Raw genomic sequence first — 25,039 nt, 5'->3', positions numbered from 1 at the left:
TTTATTAATTTTTTTAATGTATTTATTTGATGAATATAAAGTGTCATAATTTCTAAAATCTGTAAATTTATTAATTATATATACACATCATATTATTTACACATTACAGAATTTATCAACATCTTATAACTAACAAGAAAACAACTTAAATAGCAACAATTAACAAATATAAAATGTCAGACCAAAAAAGTAAACCATACTTTTCAATAAATACTATGATAGTACCATGACTAATGGTACAATTATCAAGAATCGACAACTGACTGTAAATTCAGAAAAAATGTCCATGTTATTATAATTGCCAATAATGCAACAGGATATGGGTTTTTTTTTATAAAACCTTACATTTTAACAAAAAATGTCATCACCTTATTATTTTTATGCGTTTTATGCATCATTTCCCCATTAATGAAACCTAGCAATATTGCCTGTTGATTAACAAAATAAATTATTGTATTACCGTAATCAAATTTCACTGAAGGTTTTAAATTACAATTTTCTTAACAATAAATTCTTGTTATGAATACAAGTAAAGAGCTGCAGATTTATGTGAAGGAAAATTTAGAACTAAAAAATAATATTATCATTGTTACATTGCATGCATAAATTTCTGTCATGATCAGAAACATATTCTTATAAGATATTGGGATACTGTGACAGTGAGTATTATCAACAGGTTTATGTTTTGATAACATGTTTCTAAAATGTAGCTTAAAGTTGACAGATAAGAATCTCGTTAAACATATTAGTACATTAATGAAAATAAAAAATAGTATCAGCCTGGTTCCTCATCACTTTCTTGAATTTCTGAATCATCTTGATTAAAATCCCATAAATCACCAATTGCCATAACTGAAAAATAAAATCAGTCATAGAAATTGAACTGAAAAATTAAATCACAGTCATAGAAATTGAACTAAAAAATTAAATCAGTCATAGAAATTGAAATTTGACATTTACTGGACGGAATTGATAAAATTTCAAATTTTTCTTAGGAATGTGTATAAACAAAATTCACAAAAATCAATAGGACCAAATATATTTTGACTGGACATGTCCTGTTGGTCTTGTGCTTATTTCGAGAATTGAATACCATCTAATTATTGTGAGAAGAGGAAGTCATTTTATAACCAAGAACTAAATTCCGATATTAAATAAAAACTTAATCAGAGGAAAACTTCCGTCCATTTTTTTGTAAGAGCTGAAATAAAACCTTACTGGTAAACTCGAAATTATCAAAACATTTTAAGTAAAGCTTTTAACAATGTTTTCTTGTCATTTCCTAGACATAAAACAACTGTTATGTCATGAGCAACAAATTTTTCTTTAAACTTTTAAATGGAATTTTCTTATTGTTTCTATTTCATGGTGATTGAGTGTCCCTTTTTTTTTGTTGTTAAGTTTTCTGCATTTTCTTTCCTTAAAAAAAACCCTGCCTTTTATAGCTGACAATTTGGTATGGGCTTTGCTCATTGTTGAAGGCCATACAGTGACCTATAGTTGTTAATTTCTGTGTCATTTTGGTCTTTTGTGGAGAGTTGTCTCATTGGCAATCATACCACATCTTCTTTTTAATACTTAACACTATATGCATGAATGTATAATGTTACAGGTAAAATTTCTATTTGTATTCAGCATGAAACAGGGTTAAAGAGAGGCTTAGCAATTTTCTTCTTTTTACATAAAGCCTTTTAGATTTGAAAACAGTCCAATTTGACTGAGATTTGTGTTGACTGTTTAAACTGACTAATTGATATTTGGGACAATATATTTCTGAGCACCTGAGATTATTCGTGTCTTAGGTTGGGTTTCCGTTGTTGGTATTAAGGTTTTTTAAGACATTTTTCGAAGTGGCATTTTCAATTTGTCTTTGACTTTTGAGTTTGAATATCCCATGTGTATCTTCAGCCTCTCTTTGACTGATAGTTCTTAATTTGACTTATAGTTTTGGCAAGTATTTAATATTCACATAGTTGTGACAATTGTTTATCTTGACTGATTTTTAGGACAATGCTTTAATTTGACTGATAGTTGCATCTGTAATACAAGATATCCTAACACTTACTTTCAGATTCATAATTCCCAGGTAAATCTTTAAGGACTTTAAGTAGACCACACACAAATTGAACATATTGATGTTCCACATGAAAGTGATTTTCAGCAAAATTGTTTTGTTTTTGTGACATTATATGTAATAACTGTAAGCCTTTGATGATGTCATCTAAGATAGACTGGTTCTGAGAGTTCTCATAAATGTTCAGTAATTTGTGCACCAGTAGAACTACGGTCTGTACTACCTGCAATGTATAATTATCTTGATTTTTTTCTATTTTCTTATATTGAATTTGATTTTTGTACCTTTACTAGAATAAACATGTATTAAGGTATAGCCGGTTTGCATTTCAAATGATTTATAATTTCAAATACCTATATAAATCAGTGTTCTTCCCAGGGTTTTTAAGCATCATGGTAATGTGATGCTATAATCTTAAATGTTATGCTATCGGAAGGGGTTTTTCTTATGTGATGGATGTGATGCTATAACTTTTAGAAACATTGAAGAAGGTATTTCAATTTCACCTGTTTACTAGGAGTCTAGGATGCTAAATGAAATATCTGGGGAGAACACTGTAAATGGTTACATGCATTTGAATGCAAAGCTAGTAACTCAACTTACTCAAGGCAATGTCTTCTTATAATATTGACAATTTATCTTAGTAAGGTTGCATTCTGATATAAAGTGAGTGTGTCTTACATCGAGGGGTGTAATAAACAATTATCACATAGATATGTCTCATCTATATAATTGAATCAAAAACTTTAGTTATTGCACAAACACTACCAGAAGAAGTATGCTGAAGTCTTGTATTGCAACATTTGTTGAAGGCCAGACTAAAATATTCTTTTTGTTATAAGAAAATTGAGAATGGAAATGATGAATGTGTCAAAGAAACAACAAGACACTATCTGTTTACTGTAAATTCACAAATTATTTAAAATTTTTAATAAATTCTATGTTTATTCTGTACTTAAATGTTCTGTGCTGCGCACAACACTTTGTATTACAAAGAAGATAGTACATTTTCAATAGAATGTACTGTGCCGCACACAACACTATATATACAAAATACGCTGTATGAAAAACATTATTATTCCAAATAAACATGGAACTTATTAAAAATTTCAAGCACAAGAAATTATGCAAATTCCATAATTAAAAATAGTTCCAAGTTCAAATAATAGCCTGTTAGTATCTGATGCTTATTACTAAAGTTTTTGTTGTGTACCTTTATGCTACAATTACAGCCAGCTTCACACAGTAACACAATTCCTCCTTTGTGTACATTCTGAATTGATAGTAATATTTCTAACACCTGAAATAGAAACATAAAACCTTGGTTATATTTATAGATTATTACATGGCATTTTCCACATTGGCCCTGGTATCAGCCCTAGACTCCCATATCAAAACATTGAACAGAATACAAAAAACATAATTATGTTCAGTTGATTCTATACTTATATGTCTCATGCTTTATACAGAGAAATAATTATATTTAATTTTGAGTAAATTGTCTCCCCTTTATTGCTGTGTTCATTCCAGTCTGCAATTGTCGAATCATTTTTTTTTTCATTAGAAATTTCCTTCTTTGACCTAAATATACTTACCAGTTTACCTATAACAAGCATACTTTCACCTGTTTCTGTTTCTATCAAATCTGTACAAGCCTGATACATGTTCAGTAATACACAACCTTCTGTAATTACAAAAAATAACCAAATCTCAATACAAAAACTACATAAAAAGATTTTTGCTGTAGTATAAAAATAAATATAAAATAAAAGGGCAATAACTCTTTTAAGAAGTTGTCTGTAAATTTTGACATAAATGGACATAAATGGACAGCAGGCAGATCTTAACATTCTCAACAAGCTTTAGTTTCTATTTTCAGCAATGACGGCCATCTTGGAAGACAGACGGGATCATCAGACACATTTATAAACTATGTACTCCAATAATGATTGTGGTCGAGTAGTTTCAGAGGAGAAGATTTTTGTAAATGTAAACAGATGATGACAATGCCTAACGCCAAGTGATGAGAAAAGCCAACTTATCCTTTTTCGGCAATGTGAGCTATAAAGGTGCAAAAAAACAAAGAAGGCAACAAAATAGCAAAAGACTTTACTAGGGTCAAAAGAAAAAAAGAAATAGACTAAAACAAGCTCTACTCAGACTCAGAAGAAAACTATTGAGCAACATAAACCCCTATAACAAAAGATTGTTCAATTTGGGTGCTCCAGAATGATAAGCAGTCCACTAATGTCAGCTATAGGTTGCAAGTTAATCAACAGGGAATTACACATAACTTTATTCTATTCTAAATTATCATTTCCCAATCTTTCTATTAATTTATGTACAAGTTACATATATTTTTTTTACCTGTACAAATACATAAAGATGATACCACTTTGTTATACTGGACCAAAGTAGAGATGAGGTGGAGAGCACATAACACCATTTGTTTATCTGTCCTGCAGTCTAAAGCGTTTATTAAAACTCTTCCAATATTTTCAGGCTGTAAACTAAATATGAAAAGAGAATTAACTTCATTTTACTGTGGGGAAATTGTAAAAAGTAATGAATATGCTTGCAAGATTTTACCTGTAACACGAGAAGACATTGCTGTCAGAAGTCTCACAAGTGATTGTTTTCAATATTACTATATCTGTTTCAAAAAGTTATATAAATTGCCAAAACTAAAGATAAAATGACCTCTCCTTTTTTCATTTATCATCCATCTTTTCCATTTACAGAAACTGACCTTGTATAGTTAATCAATCACAAATGCAAAACCATACCTGCCAAGCTTTTCTTCTGTATTGTTAGTTCCTAATACAATCAAGATATCAAAACATTTCTGTACAACCAAACTGTTATACCACCTCTCCTAAAACAATAAATGTTCATTCTTAATCTAGTATTAACAAAAGGTTACATGTGTGACCCTGCAAAGTATAAAAGAAAGAAAATTTGCATATAAAACTCGACATAATAAAGTTACAAAAGGATTATCCAAATCATTCCAGAATACATAAGCCTAATACTATTAATATATCAAAACATTTCTGTACAACCAAACTGTTATACATTTTGTATCACCTTTCCTAAAACAATAAATGCTGTGCGTGTAAAACATTTTTTCAAATTGTTTCAAATAGAAAGTGACTGTGTAACAGTAAATTTGGTCCGGTAGTAAAATGTGTCCGCCAGACATTTTTTCCTAGTTAATCAAGTCCATGTCCATGATTTTACTAGGAAAAGAAGTCCTAGGATAAATATTCCTAGGAAAATAAGTCCATAGCTAGTAAAATATGTCTGGAACTCATTATCCTAGGAAAAATTGTCCCAAGACTTGTTTTTCTATTAGTTTTCCTGTTTATAAAAATCATTCAAAATGGGGAAAAAAATCTTTGTTAAGATTGGAAAGTGTCATTGTGTTTCCTATTAAAAAAAAGGACATGTACGTTATTACCTAGACATGTTAATGACATGGACATGATAGCCTTCGAAAATTGATCTGGGACATACATTTAAGTTAACTAAAATATTGATACAAAACTGTAAAAAAATATTTCACATAAGTTTAATTTACCTTTTAAAATAAAGAGCATGGACATTTTTATGGAATATTAATGACATGGACATGATTTCCTAGGAAAAATAGTCGGGGGACAAAAATTCTATTAAATGTGAATGCACAACTCTTTACCAATATTAAAACATGAATAGTGAGTTTCCATTGTTTATAAAAATTTCCCTTTTAAAATAAAGGACATGGACATTTTTACCTAGGAATTTTGATAACATGGACATGATTTCCTAGGAAAATTTGTTTGGGGACATACATTTAATAAAAATAAACGGCCCATTCTTCTTTTAAAATTAAGAGCATGAACGTTTTTACCTAGGAATATTAATGACATGGATTTGATTACCTAGGAAAATTAGTCCTGAGACATTAATTTTATCAAGGATATAAATATGCAACTCTTAAAACAACATTTAAACATCACATTTAAATTTCCATTGTTTATATGTAATTGAATTTATTATAGAATTTTATAGGACATGATTTCCTAGGAAAATTGGTCTGGGGTCTAGATTACTAACATAGGACTAAATATACTAGTAAATTCTGTAACCATGGATTTTTTATACTAGTAATATTTGTCCACCCAGACATATTTTACCAGGACAAATTTATCACTTACAACTTCATATGAATGATTGGAACACCTATAAAGAAATAACAAAGGTTACAGACACACCACTTTATCAAAGATTATTAATAATATTAAACACTTACCTTTTGACCACAGTCAGCTATCTTTATTACTTTCTTTAAAACCTGAAGATTGGAAAATTTCTCAGAAGATATTGACCAATCAGAATCTAGAGATGATTCTGGACTACTTTTATCTGTTTCCATTGGTTGCTCGCCCTGTCCAAAAATAAATCTGAGTATGTAAATAAAAACAACAAGATAAACCTTTAAAAACTTGAATGATTTTTTTTATGATATAATATACCAGTGTCTTTAACTGAAGTAGTAGTTATACATTGTACAACTTTCTTCATATCAAATAGGCAACTGACTTAAATTATCCACAGATTCTTCGGTTTTCCAAGTATAGGTCAAAAGAGGGTTTTTTTAAGCTTCTTGTACTTTCATGTACTGGTAGATAACCTGACTGCTTGTTTTATTGTAATTTTTTTACAGATACCAAATTTATATGTAGGCATTCAGAAATCAGGTGTTTTAAAATATGTAATATTGAGATCCAAAACTTTTTCCTTAAATGGACCATTTAGATTGACTTTCAAAAACAATGATGATGCTTGAATAATAATAACAAAAACAATGTTATTATTATTGTTAGACTTGCTGAAATTTGAAAGACTGGGACCGTTGATGTAAAATTGTGAAATGATTTCATTATACTTGAATACCTCATTAATTGTCTAGCTGACTGAAAAATTCCCTATGCTTCATTAAATACATATGTATACCTCATCAGTAGATTCCATAGGTTGATGTCCTCTATCCACATTCAATAAAATGTTCCGTATAACAGCAGAAAATGACACCAGTTTATGTAAAACTTGTAATGTCACTAAAGCCATATTTTCTAAATTATTTGCAAAATCAGCACTATCCTTTAATAACATATCTAATGATCCCGTCAAAGATTGTATGGAACTGTCAAAACTTGATTTAGACGAACCTGATGACGTAAAGGAGCTACGCGGACTGACACATGTTCTAGCATCTAAATTAATTCTCAACATTTCAATATACTGAGATAAATAATCGTCAATCATTGGTAAAATTAATATAGCACCATTTAATGTATTTTCTGTTAAAACAATATTTGTCTCTGTTCTACTTTGGAAAGTTTGTTGATTACGTAGTAGACATTTCATGCCATGAATTGCTGAAGAGTAACTGTCAGAGGAGATAAGAGATTTTCTGACAGGTTTTTCAGGAGACACAATTGAAGAAGGCTGATGTTTCAAATCCAGTACTCTACAAAACAAGATATTGTTGAAGCATTTCCATACATATCACTGCGAGCACAGTAAAGATTGAAGTTAAAAAAAGAGGTTTATATGCCCCAATACTAAATGATATAATCAAATTGATTTACTGTGATTTGATTTATTTTTTCGTGGGTATCAATTTTCATGGATTGAGGAAAACTTGCAATATTTAATGTAGTGGTTTTGCCAATATATGCAAACAAAGCCTATAGAAAATCGGCAATTTGTTGATCATTTGAATTTGTGGTTCACTTCTTCCTACGAAATTCACAAAAATTGGTATCCAATGAAAAACAATGAATCCACAGTAGTAAATATGCAATACTAATGTTGTTACATAAAACCATAAGGAATGTGTATGCCAAATATAGATAATCCAGCTCTTGTATCCTTTAAAATTTGTAGTTTACACAAAATTTCTAAAGCCACAGGTGTTTACACTTATTAGTGTCCTTGTGTTTCGCATACTGCAGCATTTGCCATATAGACAACACTAATTCTAGCATGTTCTGTAGGGGTCTCATTAGTGGAGGGGATGGATCGCAGATCCCTCTTATTTTTTTGTCAGAATTCTGTATCATGTTTATTGTTACCATAACAGCACACGTAATTTCCTGTCCTGTTTTCAAGCAAAATAATTTGACTTAAAAATAAATTTGTGTCATGCTCAATCCAAATGAAACCCATTCTATGAGCTGATATTTTTTGTACTTGTTTTAGTTATATTGACCTTTTATTATGTACTGGTGATAATAAATTACTGCTGTCTCTGTCAAACTGTAAAGATTGTAAATCAACTACTGAAGTCCTTTTCTGTAATAGTCCCACAATTCCTTTCTCATCTCCAGACTTTTCTGTACCTAGATCAGAATCTAATAAATCTGCCAGCAGTTCTACACCCGGGACATCACCTGTTTATAAAAAAAAATCTTAGCCTGTGAATTTATTCTTCAATTTAAATACATGAAAATTTCTTAAATACAAACTCTATGCCTATGGTTGTAACTGCAAGCATATATTCAAAATTATTTATAACTTATAGATAGTATATAATAGGTATTGTCATAACATAAAAAAATAATTTAGATACTCCAAAGTAATAAGGTAGCAAAATATTTGTTTTGAATTCTTACATAATTTCTTTTATATCAGTTTTTGTTTGTGATTATAATCTTTTTTGTAATCAGATAATGATTGGTGGTTTTTAAGAGTTCCTCTATCTGGAAATACTTTTGACTAAGGTCAATCTTGTATGCATGTTCTCAACAATACAGACAAATCTTTTATTAAAGATATCACATTTTTGCACTTTTTTATAATAATTTTACTTTTGGCCTTAATTTTATGTTACCTAATCAGCATCTATTACTGAAAGCCATTTTTAAATGCCTAAATAGACTTTGCATTGTAATATCTAATGACTTGGGTTTTAATTCTTGGATGGATCAAAACCAAGGTCTTTAATATACATATTTGCTGCTTCTTTGTTGAACATGCATCAATCAGGAATAAAAGCAGAGTACAGTGACTTACACTTAGTTGTCTTGAAGCCAGACTAATGACTCTAGTTGAGAATTATGTTTCCCTATGGACTGCTACCTTGTGAGCTAGCACATATATATATACAGTGAAACCTTTTTTAAACCGAACCTCTTCAGGATTTTAGATTTTGTTCTGTTTTGGTCAATAATCGGTTTTATAAAGTTCACAATGCATACTAATTGATATGACAGTGCTTAAGAACATGTTTGGTTTATACAGGTTTTCAGTTTATGCAGGATTTGGTTTAGCCAGGTTTCACTGTATCTGTATGGTTCAGTGTGGGCTTCATTCTTATCCCTGTGTATGTCTGAAGATTAACATTCATCTTTATATATATTTTTTTTAATTTGCAGAAAAAAATATCATCTTAATTTATACATGTATATAAAATATTATTTTGTCATCAATCAAAGTGAATAATTAATTGAAAAATAATTCTTTCATGCCATGCTCTATGCTCATTTTAACATTGGTAGGCATTATATATGTCAATATCTTAATACTGAGCATAAGTGAAGTATTAAATGTTTACAAATATAATGCCTACACATGTTAAAATGAGCATAGAGCATGGCATGATAGAATTATTTCAATTCTAATAGGAATATTTTGAACTTTTGTACTTCAAAGTCCAAGCTATAATACACGCTCGAAATGTCAGTCATTTTGATTTGATGAACCATACAACATTATAGAAAATTTAACAATTAAACGAGTCTTGCCTTGGTAAAAGGCGAAGTTTAATTGTAATTTTATGAGTTGTGTAAACACTGAAGGGATTAAATGAGATTGTGCTGCGCATGTGTGAACTTCAGTCTTCAAAGTAAAGTTTTATCAATATGACAAACAACGAAAAACATATATACATATGACCCACAATAACTACATATTGGTCTCCCTTAACTAGGGAGGGAGGGTGTGGCATTTAATCCCTTCAGTGTTTACACAACTCATAAAATTACAATTAAACTTCGCCTTTTACCAAGGCAAGACTCGTTTAATTGTTAAATTTTATTTCGTTGTAACACTTCCGGGACCAAATGAGACTTTAAAGCCATAATGATAAAACTGAATACTAAGATAAGAAATATATAATGTCTTACCTTATGATTAATTCTTCAACACATTAAAGCTGAAAGAATTTTCATCTTTTTCAATCTTTTTATTATAAAATTTTGCAAATGTTTTTGCATCTGACCATCCTGCTTTTTGTAAGATACAAGAAATAGGCACTGCATTCATCTTTGCTTTAGAAACTGATGCAGATCTAACACTGTGAGCTTTGAAAATTGTTGTGTCAATATTAGCTTTTGCCATTACTACTTTTATCCATCTAGAAATTGTATCTCTTGAAACAGGCTGATGTGGTTTCACATAACTTAAAAGTAACGGTTCATGTTTCCCTCTAAACAATTTGGTACGAAATACATATTCTTTATACACAGTATATACACAAAGTCTCCTATCTGGAGGGTAAGCCTTTATATTTACAGTTGGCTCCTTATAACCAGGTCGGCTTTGTTTAACAAGTTCATTCACTTTATGTACATGATTAACATTCATTAAATGAATTGATTGAGCTCGGGCTGCATTTGTCAAAGCTATTAACATCGTAAGTTTTAATGTTAAATCTTTCAATTTTAAATATTTCACTGGTGATAGGCTACGCAAAAAATGAAGTACTTTACTAACGTCCCATGTAGATTCATATCTAGGTCTGGGTGGACGAAGATTAAAAATTCCTTTCATGTATCTTATCACCATTGAATGACGTCCAACTGGAATACTGTCAATAGTAAGTCCTAAAGACGAAAGAGCTCCTCGAGCTAGATTTAAACTACTATAACCTAAATTACCTTCCTTAAATAAAGTTGTAAAAAATTCAAGCACTGTTCCTACAGAAATTTGAAAGCAATTAATTTGTTTTTTGTTACAATATTTGAACCATTTCCTGATATACACTTGGTACTGTTTCTTTGTACTTGATTTCCAAGACGACATGAGTATGTGGGTTGTCTCTTTAGAAAATCCTCGTTCTCTGAAGCTACTCCTGACACTGGACATGCAATTAGTTTCATTTTCTTGTGTAAAGGATGAACAGATTGTGGATCGTGAGGAAGATTCAAAATCTTCTTGTTCTTTGGAAGAACGATTGGATTGTCTGTTAACAACTGCATTAGTCTCGGAAACCAAGTTTGTGTCTGCCAAAATGGAGCTATTACTACTCCTCTTGCACCGTCCTCTCTGATTTTGAAAATGCACCGGCTCAATAAACTGAAAGGAGGAAACAAATAGACAAACTGAAAATATGACCAATTTATACTAAATGCATCAATAAATGCAGATAATGGATCTGGCTTCCAAGAGCAGTAATTTTCTAATTGGAAGTTTAATCTAGATGCAAACAAATCAATATCTGGCCTTTGCCACAAAGTACATAATTGGTCAAAAACAGACCTTTCCAATTTCCATTCTAATTTGTCATCAAATTCTCTAGATTTTTTGTCTGCTAGATTTTCTTTGCCTGCTATATGAGTGCATGTCAACCAGATGTCATTATCTTTACAAAACAACCAAATCTGTCTTGAAATTGTATTGCAATCTATGGACTTTGTGCCGCCCATATTTGATATGTAGGCCACTGCCGTAGTATTGTCTGTAAGAACCTTCACATGCTTATTTATGATCAGATGAAGAAAGGATTTTAATGTAAAATATATAGCTAATATTTCTAAATAATTTATGTGATTTTTTGATTCTTCATCTGTCCATCTACCTCCAATTTCATTATCACTTAATATGCCACCCCAGCCTAATAATGAGGCATCTGTCTGGATCACAATTTGTGGACTGCCATGGCTTATATGTCTTAATTCAGTAGACACATTAGCAACCCACCATTCTAAATCTCCTTTCATCTGATTAGAAATAAGCATGCTTTGTTCAAAGTCTCCTTTTGAGTTTTTTAAAGCTATAATTTTTTCCTTTTCAAGGTTACGATAAAACAATTTACCGAATTCAACGGCAGAAAAAGAGGATACTATAAGTCCAATGACTTTTGCTACATCTCTAATCTTAGCTAAGTTTCTCTGCAGTAACCATTTACATTCTTTTACTAGGTTTTGTTTTTTGTCTGCAGTAAGGGTTATAATCATATTTTCTGAATCTATAATGTTACCCAAGAATATTATTTGTTTTGATGGTTGAAAAACAGATTTGTCTTCATGTATGACAAATCCTAATTTGACATTAATTCAATTGTGTCATTTACATTTTTATTGCATTCTTCTATAGTCTCTCCTAATAAAAGACTATCGTCTATGTAACCAACATTCACATGACCTAAAACTCTAAGGCTAGAGTAAACAGGTTTTAATAATTTAGTAAATATTCTAGGTGCGGAGGAAATCCCATTAGGTAAGCATGTGTATTGAAAAAGTTTTCCGTTCCAATAAAACCGTAAAAACTTTTGATGTTCCTCTGCAATTGGAACACTATAATAAGCATGTCTCAAATCAATAGAAGCCATATATGATTTGCTAGTTACAAGTTTAATGGCACTTTCAAAAGTGTCCATTTTAAAATGATGATACTCAATGTATTCATTTAACTTCTTAAGATTCAAAATCATTCTATATTCTCCATTCTTTTTTGGCCTTAAAAATATAGGCGATAAAAACTGATCTTTCATTGACTGAACTTCTTTGATAACATCAATTGCCAGTAATTTTTGAATTTCATTTGAAACAATATCACTTTCTTTTGAGTTAAAGACAGATTTTACATTAAAAATGTCTTGCTTAGGTTCAACATTATCTATGAACTCTATATGACAATGGCTTACTATATCTAAAATAAATTTGTCTGAGGTAATTTTTTCCCATTCATTGGAAAACTTTTTCAATACACCAGCTTTAAAACAATGACTTACTTCATTTGATGTATCTAATACTTCTGTGGATTTCCTCCTCTCTGGGAGTTTTTTGGAATAGGGCCGGAACCTCGACCTCTTCCTCCTCGGAAGCCACCTCTTCCTCCACGGTAGCCACCTCTACTAAATGTACCTCTGTGGCCTCCTCTACCACCTCTGAAGAAGCCTCCGCCTCTACCTCTGCCATTACCAAACTTCAACTTGTTTCCCACTTTGGAACAATCTTCAATGTCCTTTGCAACTTTGGAGACATCATCTCCAAAAAGGTTGTTTGTGTAAGGAACAGAGTGTGAGCAGAGAGGCACATATTCTGCCATCATTTCGGGCTTTAAAAAATCCCTTCTAGTCATATTCAATTGGCGGTTTGCATGGCCCAACAAAGCCAATACATCATTACATTTGTCAATGTATTCTCCACTACCAGAGTTACCATTGGCATTGTTGTTTTCGTCAAGAGCCATTTTGTTGACAGTTTTTGTTAGAATTGTTGCTGCTTTTACAATAGTTCTTTCAAGAAATTGTAATTTTTTATCAGCAGATTGTGCTCCTGGTGAAATTACATTCCACATGAGCTGGTTTATTCTTACTATAGACAAACCTTCACAATTTTCAGGTCTGGCATTGTTTTCATCTTTAGTTAAATCAGAGTATTGTTCCTCATTCATACCATTCCTGAACAACTCATTGACATTATTTGCCAAGACCTCATCAATTTTGACATCACAAATTTCTTGAACCTTACATCTCTTTGACATAGATGAAAACCTATTATCATCTTTGTTCTGCTTTTTAGCAGGTGGTTCACTTTCATTGTCTACATTTTCCCCATCATCATGGGGGTTTTCTTCACCTTCATCATAATTATCATCATAATTATTAACCTCGTCATATTCTTCAATGTCTTGTACGCGGTCTTTTAAAGACTTTATATCGTCAGATTGTCTTTTCTGACCTTCTTGGATTGAGACTAACATTGACATGATTGCATCATGATTGTCTACTTTTGCAGAGGTAGAAGGGCCAGGGTTTTGAGTGTCAGTATTACCAGTAACCTTCGCTGGTTTCTTACCCTTTACACTTGAAGAAGTGTTTGCTCCGCCACCCGCGGAAGCTTTCGACTTTGTCGACTCGTGTTTCCTTTTACCAGCCGCGCTGGAAACGGAATTAATCTTTTCGGACAGAAGTTCATCTTCGTCCGTATTACTGATGTCTTCATGCGAAGACTTTCTTTTTGAGGCGGACCCCTTTTCTATCATTTTCTCCGCCATGTGTTTTCTTTATAACCGGTTTACGGCAAAGTGCCGAAAACAGGTAAAAGTCGTAAATTTTCCCCGAATTACATCCGGTGATTACTAACTTTTATTTATATTTTATATCAAATTTTATTAATGATAAAATGAAAACCAACTACATTGGTTTAATTTAATCTGAAGTTAGGACAATTCAAACTACGTCCGAACTGCCCAAGAGCTATCAGCACACTGAAGTTCACACATGCGCAGCACAATCTCATTTGGTCCCGGAAGTGTTACAACGAAATAAAATCAATAGTTTAACAATAAAAAAAGAACAGAAATATTTAAACTTACGTTTAGAATGTTTTTATTTGATATTCTAGCAAGCAACACCAAAAAAAATGTCCATTTTGATCTCCGATGTTGTTCAAAATCCGTCTGACGTTGCAATTTCAATTGTGACATCAATCATGTGCAGCCCATGTTTTATTGGAATTATAACATGGATTTGTATTCCAAGTTAAAGAAGAAAACGTCGTATTAGAATACTTTACACATACCTCTTGGGCATCTTAAGTTCAGCCTAAAATGTCTGGGAGTTGAAGATTCTGCATTAACTGGCTGTTCCGTTGCCATTGTGCCTACAAAATATTTTTAAGTTTAATATATATTTATAATGCAGCCACCACTGCTGCCGCCAGAACCAGCATTACAATGTCCCGCTTTTGATTCGGTCAATGTGAGAGAAAAAACTTGCAATTATTTCTGAATTTACTGTATATAGTAATCATGGTCTTGTCATATCATTTTGGTTAAAGATCTATATTTGTACATGATGTCATATCATTTTGGTTAAAGATCTATATTTGTACATGATGCTGACAAATAATTTGTCATATAAGTCTATTCATTTAACATAATGTCAAGGAAATGCAACAAACATACTGGACTTTAATCTAATAATGCATCTATATATTACTCTTAAAGAACTACCTTCATCTCTGGTTTCTACTGGTTTGTAACCAGCTCGACTTGTTGATGGTTGTGTTATATAATTTTCAGCCATAAAACTTTGTGATGTTGGAAATGATGACCTTCCTTTGGGTGAATTGTCTTCTATTTTATGCTTTTTAACAAGAGGACTTGAAACTCTAGGACTACGAACAGGACTGACACTGGGTCCTGCAGCAGAAGCTGATTCTAATGTTCTACATCTGTCCCTGAAATTATCCAGTTCCTTGTCTTTAAACTGTAATTGTGTAGTCAGCTTATCAACTTCAGTCTGCAAGTTTTTCTCCTTCTCTGTTTGTTCTCTTTTCTGTTGTTCTATATATTTAGCTCTTTCTTGTCGTATGATTCCTAACTCTGCATCTTTCCTGGAGAGGTTTTGTTGTAATATCTTTAGTTGTCCATCATTGGAATATCTCTCATCTTTAGCACTTTCAAGCTAAAAATAATAGAGACAAATGGTGTTGTTCAGTTGGTGAGAAATTGCATTTTATGATCAGTTATAATTGGTTTAATGTTAAAAGACAAACAATCCTACTATTTATTATGTTATCTGTTGTCTATGAAAGAGCCAACCAACAGGAATAGGAATGAAATTCTTTTTATAATAAAACATTACAAGAATATGTCCCCAGTACACGGATGCCCCACTTGCACTATCATTTTCTATGTTCAGTGGACCGAGAAATTGGGGTAAAAACTCTAATCAAAGGGAACCAGTGTACTAAGTTTCAAGTTGATTGGACTTTCAACTTCATCAAAACTACCTTGACCAAAAACTATCATTTTGGTCTCTTTTGGACAGTTGTCTCATTGGCAATCATACCACATCTTCTTTTTTATTTTTAACCTATAGCCAGACAGAGGGACTGACGCACGGACGAACGAATGGACGCACAGACCAGATTTTTTTTATTTATACTGTTGAGTTAACCAAGGACGTATATTAGAAGGATAGGAAACTCCCGATACCGTCTTGATAAAATCCGAGAAGTACCGCGAATCGCGAGAAAACACGAGATCTGCAGAAAGCTTCAGCGGGAACCGCCGCTTCGAGATTTCTTCATCAATTTGTAAGTATAAAAACATTATATGAATAAACAAAAACATATTAAGTAGATGTAAATTTATGGTATTAAATGATATTTCACTACAAAAACATCATAAGACGCTTATAAACATCATAATAAGTGATTATAAGTAAGGATGCCAGATGCTGCCCATGATGCTGAGACCGAGGTGGTATGACCCGTCATGTTGCATTGAAATTATTCATTTTTATTGCATTTACTTGTACAAAATTATTTAATTTCAAGTTTTAGATAATATTTACGTTTGCAGATGAAATTAGAGCGTCTTTTGTTGTGTATTTCACGTGTAATATAACATATAAATCAGCCCTTTTCAGTAAACAAAATGGCGACTTCCATGGAGAATGGGCTTGTATTTTTTTCAGCTAAAGTTGCATTTTTGGTGTTAAAAGACGATCTAGGTTGAATGAGTTCCTTGCCTGTTTTATATTTACGTTTGCATAGCAAGTTTCAACTCTATTTGTTAAGTGGTTAGTCAAATATTGAAGTTATTTCACCCCCTCCATCTTTTTTGTCAATTATTTACCAATCAGAGCAGGGATGCTATTTTGCAGCTATATTGTTGAATATAGGCTACACAATCACATATTGCATTATTTTTTCCCATTTCTTAGACCTTTTTACACTTGCATAGCAAATTTCAGCTTCTTATGTTGAGTATTTGATTAAATATTGAGCTACAAAATGAACAATTGTTTAACAGCTCTGTTTTGTTTCATAATATCTACCTATCAGAGCAGAGCTGCTAGTTTGTAGGTATAAGGTCAATGCACATTGCATAAAAATGCATAAAAATTATTTTGTTCCTTACATTAGATATATTTAGACTTGCAGAGAAAAAATGAGCTTCCTATTTTGGAAAATGAAATAGATATTGAGCCTTTCTTTGCTAATATTAATTTTCATTTTTTTCGTTCTCAAAATATCTGAACCGGGGCAATGCAGTTCATTACCAGCTCCAGAGTCAATATAGGAATAGTAAACAAAATGTACTTTAATGGTCTTTTGTTCCTTACATGCTTTTGAGCTTACTGGGCAAAATTAAGCCTCCTATCTGGCATAAAACATAGATAGACCGTTGGTTTTCCCATTTGAATGGTTTTACACTGGTAAATTTGGGGCCCTTTATAGCTTGTTGTTTAGTGTGAGCCAAGGCTCCATGTTGAAGGCTGTACATTGACCTATTATGGTTTACCTTTATAAATTGTTAATTGGATTTCACACCACATCTTCCTATATCTATATTTTTTTATTTGTCTTATACTTCTGTCTCAGTTATCAGGGGTCCCTCATCATGCTCATGCAATATCAAAAATGATAAAAAAAGAATAATCGTGTTAAGAAACAATAATTAGTGCGGTCGGGGTTGCATAATAGGTTTTAGCACGCAGCTTCTCTGGATTGTCAAGGTCAACATCCAGTGTTATAAAGTGATACAGTCCTGAACTGGAATTATCAATGTTTAAAACAACATCTACAGACTCAACATTCATATGCAATACTCACACACTTCAGAAACAGGTGATCACAGTATCAGTACATCAATTCCCAAGTATCAATGTACATTTTTTCCCCACAGCACTTGCTAAAATCAATTTGAAACAAGCATTTGGTTTACTTATCAAAGTTAACACACTTTGACACACTGAATTTGTTATAAAACATGACTTGGTATGAAATATATATTATTCCAGGTTGACATATACATGTTTTGGTCATTGTTGGTGTTTGTATGCTTTAATCGAATGATTTTAGTGAAATAATCAATAAATCTTAACGCCAGGTCACAATGTACAACTTGCAAAAATTACAATTTAAATAATATAAACAGTTTTTTTATACGGCCATATTAATTTCTAGTATAACGTTGTCTGTTGTCAGCATGTCGGACACTAGCTCAAAAACAGTTTAATCAATATTTAGATTATACTTTGGTGAATTGTTTATATCTATTGACTAGAGCTCCATTTTGGGTTTTTTAACAAATTTCATATTATATGTTTCCAAGTTTTGGTTTTTTTTTCTTCTGTTTATTAATTTGTGTCCTCATTACTTTATAGAATGCCTAAGAGGAAGTAATGGTAGAATGTGCCATATCACAGGAAAAGACATGGAACTGGCAAACCAAAATTAGACAAAGGGCAAACTGAAATACATGCACGTACGCCAGACATCGCACATGATGAAGATCTTCTGTCATCTGAAACAGAAGAGCTTACATGCACCAGTGTGGATTCAGTCTCTTTGGATCATTCATATTTGTCTGATAACCAGACAGTGTCAGAACTTTCGTTAGATGAAGAAATTGATGTTAATCAACATATTAAACTTGAATGCAAAAAAGAATGTGTAATATCTTCAACAAAGATTTTTCAGCAAAGTTATATGTTCACGGCATCGACCTTAGTAGAGAACATGATATCTGGTTAGGATTGCCAAGTGTGTATGACAACATAACAAGTATTGAGAGACTATTGTCTAAATTAAAGAGTTACACTGTTTGTGTATACATGTATATATGTAATATATGTTGTGTTTGAGATAAATAGATTTAAATCTAAATTGCTTTAGTTTGAGTTTCAACTTCTGCCTTTTATGTGACAACATTGATGACAAGTTTCTAGTACACATGTACATGCAAAACTATGGACAATATTAATCATATTATTCACAAAATAGTCTAAAGATGATACAAGTAAAAACAGGAGATGACATGTAATTGCGATAATGTAAAAGTACATAACTGAATTTGAAGGTTACTGTATGGCTGTCAACAATGAGCAAAATCAATACATGTACTGTATATACCTTACTGTCAAAAGACCAAACTTGCGAAAGTTTACAAAATGAAAAGATGAAAATCCAGCCTAATCATGTGGCTAAAACAATGAACAAAATCCAATTTGACCAAATGTTCTCAGCAACAACAACTAAAGCATTATCTATAATAATTCTATACACAATGAACAAAAGTGCATTGTTTACCAATGATGAAACACCTTATAGCTCAATTCAACAATTGATAGTCATGGTCTTAGCTGACTTAGTTTTATAAAAATAACACATGAATGTTTACTTCTTTTAATACAAATAATCAGGTAGATATGAGCACAAAATCAACAATTCAGTGAAACCCAGTATTTAGCAGTAATAAGTTGTTCTTTAAAAGATTCTTAAAATAACATGAACATCAACACTAAAATATGATGATCAGGGAAGACACATTTAAACAAAAAACAAGATAAATCCATGAAAAAGCACTACAGTCTACAGTTTATTGTTAACCCCTTCTTATTAGTTTTTGGTTATGTCTTCCAATGCCTGTCTCAAACTTAAGGATGACATTTGGGTAGATTTGATGGTCTTATTATACGCTGAAGTCGGGTAACAGCAACACCACGTATCCTTAGAAATAAATTGATAATGTCTTCTGTTACGGCTCAAACAATTGAACCCTCTTCATTTGCCATTAGAATGTTACAATAGTATTTGATCATGAAACTTCATAATATTTTCCATCAAGGGTTCAGTTAAGAGAGAATTTGCACTTAAGACTGTGCTGGTAGTTTTGCGAACAATCAGTTCCATCTCGCGTACTAGCAGAAACAAAGTGTCACATGGCTTTTGGAGACCACCACGGTCTTGGATATTGTACCATTTGCTATATTTGGTAACAAAATTCTGACTATCTGATTTGATTGTAAAGTTTGAAATTACACCAAGTTTATGCACACTATACCTAGAAAATCTTTTACAAAGAGAACTTATAAACAATATATCCAGCTACATGTATGTAGAACAGAATAGATTGGTCATTGCCACTAAGTTGTGATTGCTCTTTTTCGGAGTTGTGTTTTTGCACCTTGGTCATCTGTGACATAATTTCTCCAATAACGTCTTCTAAAATCAATTGTCAAAATATTGAAAGTACTTTTTGACATAAATCTTTAATCTCGTGAGGAGTAACAACAAATGGGTCATTTGCTATATTGCATAGTGATGTTGACAGTGCTGTATAAAAAGTTTTACTGAAAGATCATTGTCCCAAGATAAAAAATCTGACATGTTAATAGAGTTTAAATCAAATAGTCAATAGCATATTTTGCAATTCGTTCTTTTTATGACATATTCGTGTATATTTCTCAAGATTAATTTTCTCAAATCAGCTTTGGTCATTTTCAAAGTAGACAATGACTCTTTTAGTGTAGTTTGGGTCATAGCTTTTCTTAATTGAATAGTAGAAAGGAAACCACACAAGCTCATTGAATAAACAATTTACATCTGTAAAAATAGTAGAAAGGAAACAGCACAAGCTCATATTAAATGAATAACATACAATCAGGACTAATTATTTGTTTTATTATAATTAATTATAAATCATCACAAGAATTAGGAATGCAAAATCTCAAACTAAATAAGGTTTTAATCAAATTAATCATTGTTTCTAGAAAACATTTACCTTAATAAAAATGTAAAAACTTTGTAATTTATACGATTTTAACGGCCATGTAAGACATATTTGATAGAAAATATTTTTTTTCATATTTGTTTCTTTGATTTTTGAACTTCGAAAACACTGATCTCAATCAAGGACGTATATTAGTTATACGTCCTTGTCTCAATACAATCATCTAAAATACGACAAGCTTTCTAGAAAAGCTATTACTTGTATACAAAACAAGTCTCACGATATGCGATATTTTAACGAGATACCGCGAGACACGAATCCTTGTTAGTTATACGTCCTTGAGTTAACCAACTTATTTTAGTGTATAGTTTATTCTGTGTATAGCACTTACTTTCACCATTCTTAACTTTGTTTGATGTTGTTAAATGAGGAAAGATCCTAGTTTTACATATTTGCTGTATTTTTCTTCTCGCAAGAGTTGCAAAAATAAAATATTCAGGAAAATTAGATGGTCTAGAGTAACTGATTATAATTGATTTTCAAAATCAATTATCCAGTTGGAATGCCTGAACTGACTGATTTTTGCTTATACATGTAGTCTATCATCAGAATATTACTACAGACTAACATATTAAAAATAAAAGTCAATTACCTCTTTTTGAAGGCGCTGACATTCTTGTTTCAGTTTGTCAATTTCAGCTTCAATAATAGGATTCTTCAAATACATGGTAGTGAGGGACTGATCATTAGCATCAAGGGAGTGCGATGAAGAAGTACGTCTACTTTGTGGTGCAAATGGTATCTCCTCTGAACTACCTATTCAAAAGATAAATGTTAATTAATATCACCATTCATAATAGAAATCCATAGCTTTTCAAAAGAAACAAATCAAAATTAATGATGACTTTAAAACCAAAATTTTGTCTTGTAGTTTCTGAGTATTGTTAAAATAAATACTGTAAATTCAGAAATTATTGCGTGCATTTATTTTTGCGATATTGTCATTTTAGACTTAAATGCGATTTTAATTTAACGATTTTGAGAAAAATCCTGTTTAATTCATATAAAATATATCAAAATATGAGCTTAAATTATTGCGTTTACAACTCTGTCGCATTTTTCGCTATAATAAAAAACATGCATTAATTTCTGAATTTACAGTACACTGATGATACTTTAACATGTACAGACAGTCAACCATCATAACCATCATGAATAGAAGTTAAGAACCAAACCATTTTGTTTACAAGCAAGGAGTTACAAACATGATAAACAGAAAAAGACAGCAAGGGATTAAATTTAACTAATTGCAGACTGTTCTTTTAAAGTTTTAAGAAGCAAAAAACATTAACTTGAAAGGTCAACCAGGTGCTCCGCAGGGCGCAGCTTTATACGACCGCAGAGGTCGAACCCTGAACAGTTGGGGCAAGTATGGACAAAACATTCAAGCGTGATACAGCTCTGAATTTTGATTGTGATCAAATTTTTGACATTACATGGGTTTTTTTTATACAAAACAAATGTCAAGATTTTACAAATCAATTAAAGATTTCTTCTTCAAACTTTTTAAATCTAAAATTAAATAGTTGACACAGCATAGGTTTCTGACACAGAATGAATGTGGTCTAATGAACTTAAAAGTTTTTTTTTGCCTTTGAGCAATTCACTATGCTGTTGAATATTAATCCTCTCAAAAAAATGTTTGAAGAAATTTTCTTTTTATTTATGAAATCTGAAATGAGAAAAATTTAACCCCCCCCCTTTTTTTTCACATCCCCGTTTCCCTTTTTCCAAAACTGATATCAATTCAAATTTCTAATGGAGTTTGCAACAATAACTACTCTTTTAAATACATCATAAAATATTAAAATGTAAAATAAAGTGCTTGTTATCACTGAATGGTAAAGATTGGTTGGTAGTAAAAGTGAATATACATTGTTTATTGTATAAAACAATAAAAAAAACTTCATCAGCAACATTTTATATTGGCAAATTTCCAATGAAGTTATTTACATAAAGTTATTGGCAAATAAAAATAGAAAATGACATCATAGTCATGTCTGGCAAATGTCCAACATACATTATCTAAAAACATTTTAGATAAGATAAGGAAAAAAAGCTTCATCAGCAACATTTTATATTGGCAAATTTCCAATGAAGTTATTTACATAAAGTTATTGGCAAATAAAAATAGAAAATGACATCATAGTCATGTCTGGCAAATTTCCAACATATATTATCAACTACTATTCTATACAAAGAAAGATAACTCCAATTGAAAATTAATTGCTATTGCACAATATTGTGCAATTAGATATTTCTTGCTATTGTGCAATACTGTGCAATTGAAAATGTCTTGCTATTGCACAATACTTGATATGGAATCCTGATTTGGACCAACTTGAAAACTGGGCCCATAATCAAAAATCAAAGTACATATTTAGATAAAGCATATCAAATAAGCCCAAGAATTTAATTTTTGTTAAAATCAGCAACATTTTATATTGGCAAATTTCCAATGAAGTTATTTACATAAAGTTATTGGCAAATAAAAATAGAAAATGACATCATAGTCATGTCTGGCAAATGTCCAACATACATTATCTAAAAACATTTTAGATAAGATAAGGAAAAAAAGCTTCATCAGCAACATTTTATATTGGCAAATTTCCAATGAAGTTATTTACATAAAGTTATTGGCAAATAAAAATAGAAAATGACATCATAGTCATGTCTGGCAAATTTCCAACATATATTATCAACTACTATTCTATACAAAGAAAGATAACTCCAATTGAAAATTAATTGCTATTGCACAATATTGTGCAATTAGATATTTCTTGCTATTGTGCAATACTGTGCAATTGAAAATTTCTTGCTATTGCACAATACTTGATATGGAATCCTGATTTGGACCAACTTGAAAACTGGGCCCATAATCAAAAATCAAAGTACATATTTAGATAAAGCATATCAAATAAGCCCAAGAATTTAATTTTTGTTAAAATCAAACTTAGTTTAATTTTGGACCCTTTGGACCTTAATGTAGACCAATTTGAAAACTGGACCAAAAATGAAGAATCTACATACACAGTTAGATTTGGCATATCAAAGAACCCATTTATTCAATTTTTGATGAAATCAAACAAAGTTTAATTTTGGACCCCCATTTGGACCAACTTGAAAACTAGGCCAATAATCAAAAATCTAAGAACATTTTTAAATTCAGCATATCAAAGAACCCCAAGGATTCAATTTTTGTTAAAATCAAACTAAGTTTAATTTTGGACCCTTTGGACCTTAATGTAGACCAATTTGAAAACGGGACCAAAAATTAAGAATCTACATACATAGTAAGATTCGGCATATCAAAGAACCCCAATTATTCAATTTTTGATGAAATCACACAAAGTTCAATTTTGGACCCTTTGGGCCCCTTATTCCTAAACTGTTAGGACCAAAACTCCCAAAATCAAACCCAACCTTTCTTTTCTGGTCATAAACCTTGTGTTTAAATTTCATAGATTTCTATTTACTTATACTAAAGTTATGGTGCAAAAACCAAAAATAATGCTTATTTGGGCCCCTTTTTTGGCCCTTAATTCCTAAACTGTTGGAACCAAAACTCCCAAAATCAATCCCAACCTTCCTTTTGTGGTCATAAACCTTGTGTCAAAATTTCATTGATTTCTGTTCACTTATACTAAAGTTATTGTGCGAAAACCAAGAATAATGCTTATTTGGGCCCTTTTTTGGCCCTTAATTCCTAAACTGTTGGAACCAAAACTCCCAAAATCAATCCCAACCTTCCTTTTGTGGTCATAAACCTTGTGTCAAAATTTCATAGATTTCTATTCACTTAAACTAAAGTTATAATGCGAAAACCAAGAAAATGCTTATTTGGGCCCTTTTTGGCCCCTAATTCCTAAAATGTTGGGACCAAAACTCCCAAAATCAATCCCAACCTTCCTTTTGTGGTCATAAACCTTGTGTTAAAATTTCATTGATTTCTATTCACTTTTACTAAAGTTAGAGTGCGAAAACTAAAAGTATTCGGACGACGACGATGACGACGACGACGACGACGCAGACGACGACGCCAACGTGATAGCAATATACGACCAAAAAATTAAAATTTTTGCGGTCGTATAAAAATTGAACCCAATATTTTTAATCACATCCCCCTTTCCCTTATTCCAAAACTAATCTCAATTAAAATTT

The 25,039-nt window shown here is 31.5% G+C and overlaps 2 protein-coding genes and 1 long non-coding RNA gene across 5 annotated transcripts in view; 1 reads left to right on the top strand and 2 right to left on the bottom strand.

Moving 5' to 3' along the window:
- Positions 1-25,039, bottom strand: part of LOC143068769 (ATR-interacting protein-like) — a 29,823-nt gene continuing 4,784 nt past the window's right edge. For all 3 annotated transcript variants that reach the window (XM_076243061.1, XM_076243078.1, XM_076243069.1), the window contains exons 3-14: positions 21,471-21,634; positions 15,305-15,758; positions 14,872-14,952; positions 8,334-8,514; positions 7,073-7,589; positions 6,369-6,503; positions 4,861-4,949; positions 4,442-4,584; positions 3,670-3,758; positions 3,288-3,374; positions 2,066-2,297; positions 1-852 (exon numbers count right to left, since the gene is read on the bottom strand). In XM_076243061.1, coding sequence (XP_076099176.1) covers positions 776-852; positions 2,066-2,297; positions 3,288-3,374; positions 3,670-3,758; positions 4,442-4,584; positions 4,861-4,949; positions 6,369-6,503; positions 7,073-7,589; positions 8,334-8,514; positions 14,872-14,952; positions 15,305-15,758; positions 21,471-21,634 — 2,249 coding nt within the window. In that variant the 3' untranslated portion in view covers positions 1-775. The remainder of the gene's footprint in view (positions 853-2,065; positions 2,298-3,287; positions 3,375-3,669; positions 3,759-4,441; positions 4,585-4,860; positions 4,950-6,368; positions 6,504-7,072; positions 7,590-8,333; positions 8,515-14,871; positions 14,953-15,304; positions 15,759-21,470; positions 21,635-25,039) is intronic.
- LOC143068767 (uncharacterized) lies at positions 9,847-14,430 on the bottom strand. The gene is made up of 2 exons (XM_076243046.1): positions 13,077-14,430; positions 9,847-11,419 (listed from the first exon to the last, which is right to left on the bottom strand). The coding sequence occupies exon 1, from the start codon at positions 14,342-14,344 to the stop codon at positions 13,091-13,093; it is 1,254 nt and encodes a 417-aa protein (XP_076099161.1). The 5' UTR covers positions 14,345-14,430; the 3' UTR covers positions 9,847-11,419; positions 13,077-13,090.
- Positions 16,254-18,972, top strand: LOC143068759 (uncharacterized). Its single transcript, XR_012976241.1, has 2 exons — positions 16,254-16,392; positions 18,471-18,972. It is a non-coding gene; the product is annotated as an uncharacterized LOC143068759 (long non-coding RNA).

This window comes from Mytilus galloprovincialis, chromosome 1, assembly GCF_965363235.1.
Source record: "Mytilus galloprovincialis chromosome 1, xbMytGall1.hap1.1, whole genome shotgun sequence".
NCBI classification, from domain to species: Eukaryota; Metazoa; Mollusca; class Bivalvia; order Mytilida; family Mytilidae; genus Mytilus; species Mytilus galloprovincialis.
This window is presented reverse-complemented; position numbering and strand designations above follow the sequence as displayed.